General features: G+C 59.0%; 1 protein-coding gene across 1 annotated transcript in view; it reads left to right on the top strand.

Moving 5' to 3' along the window:
- The first annotated feature begins 5,261 nt into the window (after positions 1-5,261).
- ZBTB7A (zinc finger and BTB domain containing 7A) overlaps positions 5,262-12,495 on the top strand; it is a 7,834-nt gene continuing 600 nt past the window's right edge. Inside the window, exons 1-4 of the mRNA XM_015567190.1 lie at positions 5,262-5,404; positions 5,648-5,829; positions 8,333-9,618; positions 11,666-11,996. Of these exons, the coding sequence (XP_015422676.1) occupies positions 8,348-9,618; positions 11,666-11,996 (1,602 nt within the window). The 5' untranslated portion in view covers positions 5,262-5,404; positions 5,648-5,829; positions 8,333-8,347. The remainder of the gene's footprint in view (positions 5,405-5,647; positions 5,830-8,332; positions 9,619-11,665; positions 11,997-12,495) is intronic.

Genomic DNA, 12,495 nt, shown 5'->3' on the forward strand with positions numbered 1-12,495 from the left:
CGCCCGCGCCCCCAAAGCGCGTGACCCTGTCTCCTCTGGCCCAGACCCCCCCTCCTTTCCTTTGACGCCACCACCACGTGCGAACCCTGAGCCCGGGCAGAGGACTTGGTGGGATCTGGCTGCCTCCCGCCCTCCGCCTCCCTCCCTAGGCTAGGAGCCGGCCCTCTCCCCCAGCGCGGGGCCTGGGAACCGGGCAGGGGCCTGAGCCAAGCGCTGGAGCTGAGTGCCTCCCCCCCCAGGCTCGGGCCTTTGCGGGTTATGGGAGACACTGCCCTCGCTGGTTGGGGAACCGGGTGGACCGCAGCAAGAGATTACTGTCCAGCCAGGCCGGGGCGCCCAGTGGGCACTCACTAAATATTTGGGGAATGCAGCCAGCAGTTGGCAGATGGGCAGGGGGGGAGGCAGGCAGCTCTTCTCTTCCCCCAGCCAGGTGGCGGAAGTAAGAGGTGTTGGTGCCCCTTCCCCGGGCGTGCCCACCTGGCTCACCCATGGGTGGCAGGCCTGGTGTGCTTCCCCTCTCCCTGCCAGCTGCCTTCAGGAGCAGGGTTGGCCTGAGAGGGAAAGGGCGGCTAGAATTCCATGTCACCCCCCCACACACACCCAACACAGCCAGGGCGTAACCCTGAGTGTGCCGCTCCCACACTGGGGGGGCCCTCCCCAGGACCAGCCAATCACTTCCTATTGGCAGAGCTGGTCTTGGGAGAGGTCTGGGGAGTCCAGGCCCGGGCCTGCTGCTCCAGGCCCGGGGCATTTTCCCCCAGGACCACCCCGCAGTGGGGCCCCTAGAGCGTGCCAGGCACTTATCAGCTGGGCTCGGGTCTCTGTTTACCGCCAGCCATCGCTGTGGAGACAAGAGCCTGGGGGAGTAGGGGGGGCAGGAGCCAGTGGCTGGAAGAGCGAAGCCCTGGGATCCGCATGCCTAATGAAGAAAGAGGAGCCATCGGGGACACTGAAATTTTAATTCGTGGGTCACTTTGGGGGGGTATTTATTATTCAGTTCTGATTGGCTGCCGGGTGGCCAGTCAGCACCCTGGCGTGCTGGGAGCCATACAGCTCTGAGCAGAGGCCCTCTGAGAAGCTGCTGGGGTGGCTGCAGGGAGTGGATGCGTCCCTTTCTCTGTGTGGGAGACTGAGACCCAGCAGGCAGAGCACAGCCTTCGTCCAGGGGGGAAGGTTCCAGGGCAGTAGCAAGTCCTGTGTTTGTTTTTTTACTTCCTTTCTTTTCCTTGGGGCCTTCTGACCAACAGCTGGGTCAGGCCGGTGGCAGTCCCCAACGACATTTGAGGAAACCAAGGCTCAGAGGGGAGGCTAAACATGAGTGTGGGAAGTCAGGGGCTTACAGCAAACCTCAGAGCGGGTTCCTTGTTGGGCAGGGGAGACTGAGGCCCAGGGGAAGCAGAGAGCAGCCCAAGGTCACCCAGCCAAAGCTGGGTCTGACCCCTGTGGTCTGCCTTCCGGCTCAGGACTTGTCCAAAGTCCTCCCTGCGTCCCAGCTGAGGGCCGTCTGCCCACCTGTCTTCCAGAGGGCCCGGGGGTTGACAGCAGGCACCTGTTGGCCAAATGGAGTCTTCCCGGGGCTTATTAAACCCTTTGCCCAAAGAATAATGAGGCTCAGAGAGAACCTGAGGTGCCCAAGGTCACACAGCACGAGTCCCAGTCCCTGTCTCCCAGCTTTCGCTAGCAGGCACCTTTAAGGCCTGCCAGGCCCTTTCTTGCCCGCTCCAAGCCCCAGTCCTGCACCTTGGCCATCAGAGACGGGCAGGGCTCTTTGTTGTATGACCCATTACACCTGAGGAGGTCACCTCACGAGAGCCAGGACTCAGGGCCAGCCCCTCTGAAGCAGAGCCAGCCCTACGAGGGGAGCTGCTGGGGTTGCCAGTGCCAGTGCTCTTGATGTGTGACCTTGGACATGCCCCTTGGCCTCTTGAAGCCTGTGTCCCCCCCTGTAACATAGGCTTGTTGTAGGGTCCCCCAGGTGGTGCCTGTAGACGACCTGTTTTCTCTCTTTCTCTTATGGAGGAAGCACCTGGGTCAGCTCAGGGAACAACAGGGATTCTGCGCCTGCTGGGTGTCTGAGACGCTCGGCATCCCCACCTGTCACCTTGGTTCCTGGCACCTGAGAGACCATAAACCACCGGGCAGCAGCCCTGGTCAGTGGGGACCAGAGGAACAGGCTTGGGTGGGGGCCAGTGTGGTCCAATCCCAGCCTGGCCTTTGGCTCCACCTGAGGTCCACGGAGGGAGGTCACTTCCCCGCTGCCACCTTCAATTTTCCCATCAGTACGATGAGGAGGTTACCTTTGGCCCAACAGTGTCGTCGTGAGGACATGCTCAGTGATTCCTCAGGAATGTTTGTTGAGCGACTGCTGTGCAGTGTCAGGACCTGGGGGAGCCCCTCCTGCATGCCTGTGTTGATGCCCCTTGGGGTCAGGGCCCTTCCCTGAGTTCACAGATGTTGGCTGGACGCCAGCCCTGCCCCAAGTGCCCTGTGTGACCTCTGGCAAGCCTTTTCCTTTTCTGGGCCGTAGTAAGGCAGCTCTGAGGGGGCGTGAGAATAAGCTGTCCCTCAGCCCCAAGGCCCCCAGGGTGGGGGATTTAGTCATCTGCTGGTACCTAGGGGCAGTCTGGTGGGGGAGGGGAAGGAGCCCTGGGAAGACTAGTTAGGCCAGATGGGGCCAGGTGGCCGGTGATCAAATCCACCTCTGCTGTGTACCTGGGCAAGTAGCTTTTCTCTCTCGGAGCCTCAGTTTCCTGCTGTAAAGTGGGACAGTGACCCCGCCTCCCAGAGCTGTAAGAATGGCTGTTGAGATCACTGAGATCAGACCTCGACTGTCCTTAGGGCCGAGGCCCGAGCTTGGAGCCCAAAGCGCTGGTGCCACCTGGAGAATCTGGCTCTTCTGAGGAGCATGGCCAAAGGACCAGCCCCTCCATCTGTCCTCCCAGCAGGCTGTGGACAGCCACTTGGTAGAAGCTTCCCCACCCACACCTTTCTGGTTTAACTGGAAAACAAGGCCTAGTCCCACCTCCCATCAGGATGTGTTTTTGGGAGGGAACTGGCTGGATTTATGGGCACAGGACACTAGGGCCTCAACAGACTGAGCCCCCTTTTGGGGCTTCCACGCAGAGCCCTCCACCTGCTGGGGGTGGGGGTTGTGCCAGTGCCAGTGCTCCAGGTGACAAGCAGGCCTGGGGGAGGGAGAAGGAGAGGTCTGGAAGCAGAAGGAGCAGAGCTCCTAGAGGTCACTCAGGCCTCTCACGGGCATCTTGGATAAGCAGGTGCAGCCTGAGCAAGGCAGGGTAGACAGTGATGGGATTCTTCGAAGCCCGGCTTTGCTTACTGCAGTGACGGGAAGCTGCTTCCTTCTACTCACCCTGAATGGCTGTCTTCCCGGGGCTTCCTCTTGGAACCCAGTCTTGGTGTTGGGGCTGTACTTCCTGGTCCATGACAGCACTCAAAGCGTGGGAACAGGGTGAGCCTGAGCCCCACCCATGAGTTGGGGGTCAGATGGGATCCCCATGACCTCATCCTCCCACCCTCACCCCCACACAAACACTTCCCACTAGGCCTGCAGCCTTCCTGCCTCTGGCCCTTTAAGGCTGGGGCAGGAAGCCCCTCCCCATTTAGGGCAATAAATGGACACATAAAATGGCCGAAGGCCTGTTTGCTGGTGTCTGGCCAGAGGGAGGCCTGTGAGGGCAGGGGGGTAGGGGGCAGGCTGGCAGGGGGCAGCCAGCAGCCACACTGGGCCTTTGGTGCCCCCTCCCCCCCAATCGAGATGCTGAATTCCTGTTCCATTAAACCCCCAGCCAGGGACTGGGCCAGGCGGGGATTGGCACCAAGTCAGGGCAGGGTAACCCGGCGGGACCAACCTTGCAACACAGGCTGTGTGCCTGGGAGGGGGAGGGGGCGGCCGGGCGTGGGCCTGGCAGCCGAACCTGGGCACTAGGCTTGCTTTGTGACCTTGGACCAGCCGCCCACCCTCTCTGGGCCTGGTTTTGCTCCCCTGGTTTCTTCCTTGGGCACCATGACCCACTTCCTTGGCACAGAGTGGGTGGTGAGGTGGCTGGAATAACATTCAGAAATGAAGTTCAAAAAGCCCCTCATCCACAAGGGGGAGGCGAACAGCCTTGTTGGGGTTGCACTGGCACATAGTAGGTCCCCAGGCAATGTTTGCTGAAGGGATGAGAGTGGGACTCTGGACCTAGAGCACCCCCAGCCCTCTTGCCAATGTCATGACCCCTGAGGAAACTGAGGCACAGAGGGTTGCTGCCTCTTGCCCAAGGTCACCCAGCTTGGAAGTGGAGGAGTTGGGGTTTGGATCTGGGCTTCCAGGCCTGGCACATAGTAGGTGTTTAATGTTTCTTTGGTTTCTTTTTGTATTCTCTGGGTGGGGGAATGCAGGGGTCTTGACCCCCTAATGAAGCTGCCCCTGTCCCAAACACTCCTCCAGGAAGGCCTTGGCTGGTGATGACCTGCCTACCCCCTGCTGGCCATCCCCTGTTTTTCCTGAGGAGTGTGGGTGGGAGGAGGAGGCCCAGCCCCAATCCTCACCTTTTGCCTGACCTTGGAAAGCTGCCTGTTAATGCAGCCTCTCCTTCCCCCAGTCCCCTCTCCTAAGCACCCACCTCCAGTCTTTTTCCTCTGCTGTCCCCCATGCCCGGGACACCCTTCCTATGATGTTGGGGTCCTTCCTGGATGACACTTGCTGCTCCTGGGACCAGGTCAAGGCAGTCCTGACCTCACCCCTGTGTCCCTGCTGTTGAGAGGCAGCAGTTGAGGCCAGCTCAGATCAGAGTCTTAGTCCCCACCCGGCTGCTAGTCTTGTCATCTCTCCAAGCCTCTCCTCCTCTGTAAAACCCAGGGCTTTCTTGTGGAGAGGATGAAATGAAGGTGCCTGGTTCCGGAAAGTTCCCAGGCACGGAGGAAACTGTCCAGAGGAGGTCCTGCCTCCTAAGTGATCCTAAGTTAGATGGGAGGTGGAAGCAGCACTGTCCCCTGGTCCTGGGTGTGTCAGTTAGCTGGGTGGGTGGGGCTGGGTGTGGGCTCTCTCCAGCCCATAGCGTCTTTGGTTCTTGTTGAATGCTGTGCTCCTACTGTGCGCCACCCAAGGGAGGGCCCAGCATAGGGGCCTAGGAGTGGCCCAGAGGGAGGAGGGCACCCCACTTCCAGCCCAGGAGGAGCCTGCTGAGGCCTGCCCCTTAGCTTGAGGAGTCAGCAGAGGCCCCGGAAGTCCCAGGAGGGCAGGCTCTCTCGGGGGTGGAGTTGTGAGGAAGGATAACCCAGGTGATCCTGAGCTCTGGGGACCCTAGCACTGGCTGTCATGGGGGTGGTACTTTCCTGGAGGAGAGAAGTTTTATTGGATTGTCACTACCAAGGAAACCCCCACTTCCAGAGTACCTACTAGGTCAGTCATGGCGAACCTTTTGAGCTCGGCGTGTCAGCATTTTGAAAAACCCTAACTTAACTCTGGTGCCGGGTCACATATAGAAATTTTTTGATATTTGCAACCATAGTAAAACAAAGATGTATATTTTCGATATTTATTTTATATATTTTAATGCCACTTAACAAAGAAAAATCAACCAAAAAAATGAGTTCGCATGTCACCTCTGACACGCGTGTCATAGGTTCGCCATCACTGCCCTAGGTGAAGCTCTCCTGCTGAGACAATCCCAGGGCACACAGTGGGTGTTTTCCTTCCAGGCCCCACCTGACCCACCAAGAGGGCCCAGCTGCCCTTTTCCCATCTAACAGGCTCTTCCACTTCTTTCTTAGAGGGAGGACCCTGAGAGACCCAGACGGGGCAGTGGCTCTGGGCCTGGTAGGCAGGTGAGATGTGTTCCTGGAGAGAGGGTGTGGGTCAGGTGTCTGCAGAGCCAGTTTAGTTTCCAGGGTGAGGAAAGAGATGATGGCTTGTTGGGTAGGTCGGGGGCCAGCCTCTGACCTCTACCAGCTCCTGGACCCCAAAACCTATGGATTAGCCTTGCTGGGCGCCCTTTGGCAGGATTTTATAAGTCTCTGGGCCTTGGTTTTCTCATCTGTAAAATGGGGGATCATGCTACTCTCATAGGGATTTTTCTTGGTTGACACTTCCCCAGGCCCTGCTCTTTGAAGGAGGGTCTCTGATGATTATCTGGGGAATAGAAGCTCCAACTGGGAGAGGACAGGGATATGGATACTCTAGGCCAGCGGTCACCAACCTTTGAGGCCTCATGGACCACCAGTTGGCGACCACTGCTCCAAAGGTTTCCTTAAACCAGCGGTCGCCAACCTTTTGGACCTCACGGTCGGGACCACCAGTTGGCGACCGCCGCTCTAGTCCCTTTGCACACGGCTCACTTCATCCCCCTAGTGGAGACCAGTGTCCCGGGTCAGGTTTGAGGCCCAAGCTTGCACCTTTCCAGCTGGGTGGCTTCCTTTACACTTAGAGTAGGGCTGTCCTGGCCCCCTGGCCTGGTGTGCTCAGTGCTTGAGGGAGGGTGGGGGTGAGTCACCTGAACTATTTCAGGTTGTGACCTTGAGACCCCTGGAGATACCTCAAGGTCCAAGGGGACCCTAGGGGCACCTGGGGGACAATGGCAAGCAGGGCTAGGGTTGCCATCTTGGGGTGTCGGTCGCATGGATGGGGAGGAAGATAAGGAGGGGCGAGGCCAGTCTGATTCCATTTACTCTCTGGAGCTCAGAGGCCAGACAGCAGATGGTGGAAGGGGGTGGAAGCCACCACAGGGGGCTCCTCTGATGGCTGATCGATCCTCAGATGGGGTTGACCTCCATCCTCCTGCTCTCAGCAGCCACATCTGAGCCGACCCCCCACCCCCTCCCCCAGGGCTGGCAGAACAGAGGGGCCAGCGGAGCAGCTGGTGCAGTCTGCAAGAAAGAGGGCGGGCCTTGGAGAGAGACGTCCTGGGAAGTGTAGTGCCTGCCTGAGCGTTGCACAAAGGCCTCTGTCAGCTCTGAGGCCTGGACCTCACTCCCAGGGCAGCCCTGGGTCAGGACAGTTTCATCCTGGCCTTGTACCCTGCCGGACCAACCCGGGGCTCCCTTGCTGGGCCAGCTACCTGAATCCCACTCACAGCACTGCAGGAGAGATCTGGGTTAGAGTTGGGCTGGGCTGCTTGGCTGAGAGGCTGGGGTCCTTAGGAGGCTGAGGAAGGCCCAGCTCAGCCCACTCCCTGCTGTCCATGAGCTGTGGCCCAAGAGCCAGCTGGTTGGGCCCGGAGGAATGTGGGTTGTGTTGGGTGGCTTGGGACAGCCGGGGGCTCCCCGGAGAGGGTGGAGGGGTGGGGACAGGAGCCAGAGGGTTGCACAAGCGCCCGAGTGGGTGGATGAGTCACAGCCCAGGGGAAGGCGGAAAAAAGGAGGGGTGGGGAGAGGGGTGGGACAGACAGGCAGAGTTCTCTCAATGGCCTGCTCTTCCAAAGGCTTCTGCCCATTTGACAGATGGGGAGATTGAGGCCCAGAAAGTGGCAGGGCCTTGTCCTGGCTTTACAGGGCAGTCGGGGGGGGCAGGGGGGTTGAAAGCTGGAGAGAGCTGGGCAGGCAGGAGGCCCTAGCCCCCTGCTCCTCCTTGATGGGGTGGCTGCGGTGACAGGGAAAGGGAGCGTCAGGTGGCCTGGTTTCCCCATTATTCACTGCCAGGGCCAAGCTGTCCTGGGGCTCTAATGGGGCAGAAAGGGGTTTGTCCTTCAGAGTCACTGCCACCCCACACCAGGGCAAACCCATGGCCTCAATGACCCCAGCTAGGCCTTGGCTTCAGAGGCCCCCAAGAGAACTGGGCCTCACCATGAGGCAGTGAGGGTCAGAGAGGCCGAGGGGACTGGTGGGGATGCACAGTCAAGCCAGTTGGATATTGGTTGGGGCAGAGCCTTGGGCACATGGGCTCCTCTCCCTGAGCCCTGTCTTCACACTTCTGCAGTAGAGATGGTGCTGCCCGATGGGACTGCCGGGGGCTCAAGCATGACAGTGTACAGTAGGAGCCTTGTGGATACCACCAGGGCCTCCTAGAGAGAGTATAGGTAGAAGCCTGCACTCAGATTCATTAGGAAACAACTTGTGTTGAGGCATTTATTGAGCATCTACTGTATGCTCCCGCATCACCTCACATTGCCCTTTGGCATGCCCGTGAGCCCTCTAGTGAAGGGGCGGGTGCCAGTCTTCATCTCTCAAGCACCCAGTGTGAGTTTTGCTAGCATAATCTCACGTTCTGCAGAACCAGACATGGACTGCCCTGGTGCACATCTGGGGAAACAGGGAGGGGCACTCTTCTGAGGATCTTAAGCCTTGGTGGGTCCCTCCCATATTCACGACCACCCCTTCCTCTCTGGTGCTGTAGGTCTCGGCGCGGAAAATGGCCGGCGGCGTGGACGGCCCCATTGGGATTCCGTTCCCCGACCACAGCAGTGACATTCTGAGTGGGCTCAACGAGCAGCGGACACAAGGCCTGCTGTGTGACGTGGTGATCCTGGTGGAGGGCCGAGAGTTTCCCACGCACCGCTCAGTGCTGGCGGCCTGCAGCCAGTACTTCAAGAAGCTGTTCACATCAGGCGCCGTGGTAGATCAGCAGAACGTGTACGAGATTGACTTCGTCAGTGCCGAGGCGCTCACAGCTCTCATGGACTTTGCCTATACGGCCACGCTGACTGTCAGCACAGCCAACGTGAGTGACATCCTCAGTGCTGCCCGCCTGTTGGAGATACCCGCTGTGAGCCATGTCTGCGCCGACCTCCTTGACAGGCAGATCCTGGCAGCCGATGCGGGCACTGATGCTGGGCAGCTGGACCTGGTAGATCAAATTGATCAGCGAAACCTCCTCCGTGCCAAGGAGTACCTCGAGTTCTTCCAGAGTAACCCCATGAACAGCCTGCCCCCCGCAGCCGCCGCCGCAGCTGCCGCCGCCGCCAGCTTTCCATGGTCAGCCTTCGGCGCATCTGAGGATGACCTGGACGCCACCAAGGAGGCCGTGGCCGCAGCAGTGGCTGCCGTGGCTGCAGGTGACTGCAATGGCTTGGACTTCTATGGACCTGGCCCCCCGGCTGAGCGGCCCCCAGCCGGGGATGGGGACGAGGGCGACAGCAACCCGGGTCTGTGGCCAGAGCGGGATGAGGATGCCCCTGCAGGGGGCCTCTTTCCACCCTCCGTGGCCCCTCCAGCTGCCACACAGAACGGCCACTATGGCCGGGGTGGGGAGGAGGAGGTCTCACTGTCAGAAGTAGCCCCAGAAGCAGGGGACTCTCCTGGGTTCCTGTCGGGAACAGCTGAGGGTGAGGACGGCGACGGGACCGATGCGGACGGGCTTGCGGCTAGCACACTGCTACAACAGATGATGTCGTCGGTGGGCCGGGCGGGGTCGGCGGCGGCAGGGGACAGCGACGACGAGTCGAGGGCAGACGACAAGGGTGTCATGGACTACTATCTGAAGTATTTCAGCAGTACCCATGACAGCGACGTCTACCCGGCGTGGTCGCAGAAGGTGGAGAAGAAGATCCGGGCCAAGGCCTTCCAGAAGTGCCCCATCTGTGAGAAGGTCATCCAGGGCGCTGGCAAGCTCCCGCGGCATATCCGGACCCACACCGGTGAGAAGCCCTATGAGTGCAACATCTGCAAGGTCCGATTCACCAGGTGAGCCAGCGCCACTGGCAGGGGTGAGGGTGTTGGGTGGCTTCCTTTGCTCAAAGTGCAGCTACGTGCAGACACACACAGCCTCCAGGGACATAGGCAGCAGCACCTTATTCCTTCTGGGGTGCCCTCCCCCAGTGTGTCCCTTCAGAGCAGCCTTTGGGTGCAGGCACTAAACCAATGACTGCATAGAACATAAACATGCCAGGTGGTGCTGAGGGAGCCGGGGGAAGGAGCCCAGGGTTGGCTCTTTCTCCCAGAGGAGGTTCTTGGGATGGAGGAGAATTTTTGCTTTGGGAGAGGCCAACAGCCTAGTAGGGAGCAGGAAGCTCAGTTGTTTGAGTCACTGTAAGTCTCATGTGAGTCTGGAAACTTACTTCATTCGGCCAACATTTATGGGGCACCTCCTGGGTGCCAGGCCCTGTTCTGGGCGCTGGGGATGCAGAAGTGGAGAGATAGGCCAAAATCCCCATGGACAAAGCTTGCGTGAGATAAAATCAAAGAACTGATAGCACTAGCTGGTGGAACGTGAAGAGAGCCGAGAACAAAGGGAGGGGGAAAGCTGTGGGTGCTGCTTTAAGCAGAGCTGAGACCTGAAGGAGGTGAGGGAAGGAGTCTTTGGAGAAGGTTCAGGCAGAGGGAACAGCCAATACAAGGACTCTGAGACCAGTTCAGCTCAGGGGACCCCTGCAGTCAGGGGAGGGAAATTGGCACAGGAGCCACTGGGCTTGGTCCTTGGGCAGGAGTTTGAGGTCTGGCTGGGAAATTTGTGATTTGGTCTTAAAAGTCCAGAGGTAGCTGACTGGGCCTTGTGGGCCAGTCTAGTGGGGGTGGAGGGGTTGACGTGCAGGGGCCTGGCCAGGCTGGGTGACTCAGCACCACCCCCTACCCCCACCCACTCTGGGGTTCCCCCAGCCACACCCACCCAGACTGAAGAAAGAAGGCATTGTCCCAGCTTCCCAGCTCTGCCCCTTGGGAATAGGACCTGGGGGCTGACCCCTGGCCCCCTTTCCTACAGGCCAGAACAGGAGGGTGTGGCCTGGAGTGCAGGGCCCAGGAATATCAGGCAGGGGGCAAAGGACAGCTACCAGAGGCAAGCAGTGTAATTGGTGGCCTGGCTCACCCCTTTGGTGAGATTGTGGTTCTTTTAGTTTTGGGGGCTCCATCCTCCTCCAGATGGGGCATGGAGATGGCTATGGGCCTTGCCCTTCAGGGTCTCTGCACCTCAGAGGAACGGCTTCATGAGGGCTCAGCAAGCCAGGGTCTGCAGAGGTGACCAAGCTGACCTCTGACCCCAACCGCAGGCCTCAGGCTATTTCATTCTGACCTGGAGTTCTCTTGGCCATCCTATTCCCAGCCCAGGGCTGATCCCATTTGCCAGTCAAGGAAACAAGCATAGAGGTACCAGTCCAAACCTCTTTTCCTCATGCACTCACCTGGCTGCTCTCTGTCCCTGACCCGGGGCCCCAGCCCCCACCCCTTCCTCCAGCCCCAGGAGCCCAGAGGCCCCTCTGAGTCACATTAGAGAGTTGAGTAAGCAGGGCCTGTGGCAGCGGGGCTATAATTACACTGGCCACGGTTTGGGGTGATGAAACTGGAGCTGACTCCACCTCGCAGCCCCTGACCCGCCGTGCAACTCGGTGCAAGTCACTTCCCCTCTCTGAGCCTCAGTTGGGGAAATCTCTGTATTCTCCTCGCACAGTCTGAGTCCCTGCTGCCCCTTCTGTGACTGGCCCCATGCAGTGGTCTGGGCAGAGCACCTGGGAGACATGGTAGAGCCCCAGGCAGGAGGCCAGTTACCGTCCTCCTATGGGTAAGAAGAGGGATTCAGAGAGGTTCAGCTTTTGCCCAAGACCACACAGCAAGCAGGGCCCAAGGCCTTTTTAGACCTTTGAGAGACCTCTGGCTCCTTGTCCCATTTTACCCAGAACTATCCCTAGCCACAGCCTGCCTTTTGGTCATAGTTTCAGCCTCAAGGCCAGCATGAGTTGGGGGGTTGTCCCGGAAGGGGGCCCAGCACAGCGCCCACTGACCCTTGCCCCCTCCACAGGCAGGACAAGCTCAAGGTGCACATGAGGAAGCACACAGGTGAGAAGCCGTACCTGTGCCAGCAGTGCGGGGCGGCCTTCGCCCACAACTACGACCTGAAGAACCACATGCGTGTGCACACCGGCCTGCGGCCCTACCAGTGTGACAGCTGCTGCAAGACCTTCGTCCGCTCCGACCACCTGCACAGACACCTCAAGAAAGACGGCTGTAACGGCGTCCCCTCACGCCGTGGCCGCAAGCCCCGAGTCCGGGGCGGGGGGCTCGGGGGACCCGACCCTGGCCCTGGAGCCACTGCACCGCCCAGCGCCTCCGCCCCACCTGGCTCCCCTGAGGCCCGGCGCAATGGCCAGGAGAAGCACTTTAAGGACGAGGACGAGGACGAGGAGGCGGCCAGCCCTGATGGCCTGGGCAGGGTGAGTGTGGCGGTGATGGGGCCACTGGGAACCCTGCCGACGGCAGCTTCGCGGCTGGACTCGCCTGAAAACCAAAAAGAGAAAACAAACCCGAGAGAGAGAGAGAGAGAGGAGAGAGAGAGAGAAAATCACCCACCACCCCCCAAAAACACAAAAAAAATCTATCTATATACAGATATCTATATCGATATATATATATATATATATATATACAGATATACTGTCAGAACTAGGATTTAAATTATGCTCTGATCTTTTAAAGCCCATGATAAATGAGATCAAGTCACAAATTTCTGAAAACTGAACAGGCCATTTTGGCACAGTGTTTTTGACCCATTATTATTTTGAACATACAAAGTGCAAAGAATATAATTGAGGCTTACATTATTATATCAGGGATATAATTAAGATGATAATG

The sequence above is a fragment of the Myotis davidii genome, unplaced genomic scaffold, assembly GCF_000327345.1.
Source record: "Myotis davidii unplaced genomic scaffold, ASM32734v1 scaffold551, whole genome shotgun sequence".
Lineage (NCBI taxonomy): Eukaryota > Metazoa > Chordata > Mammalia > Chiroptera > Vespertilionidae > Myotis > Myotis davidii.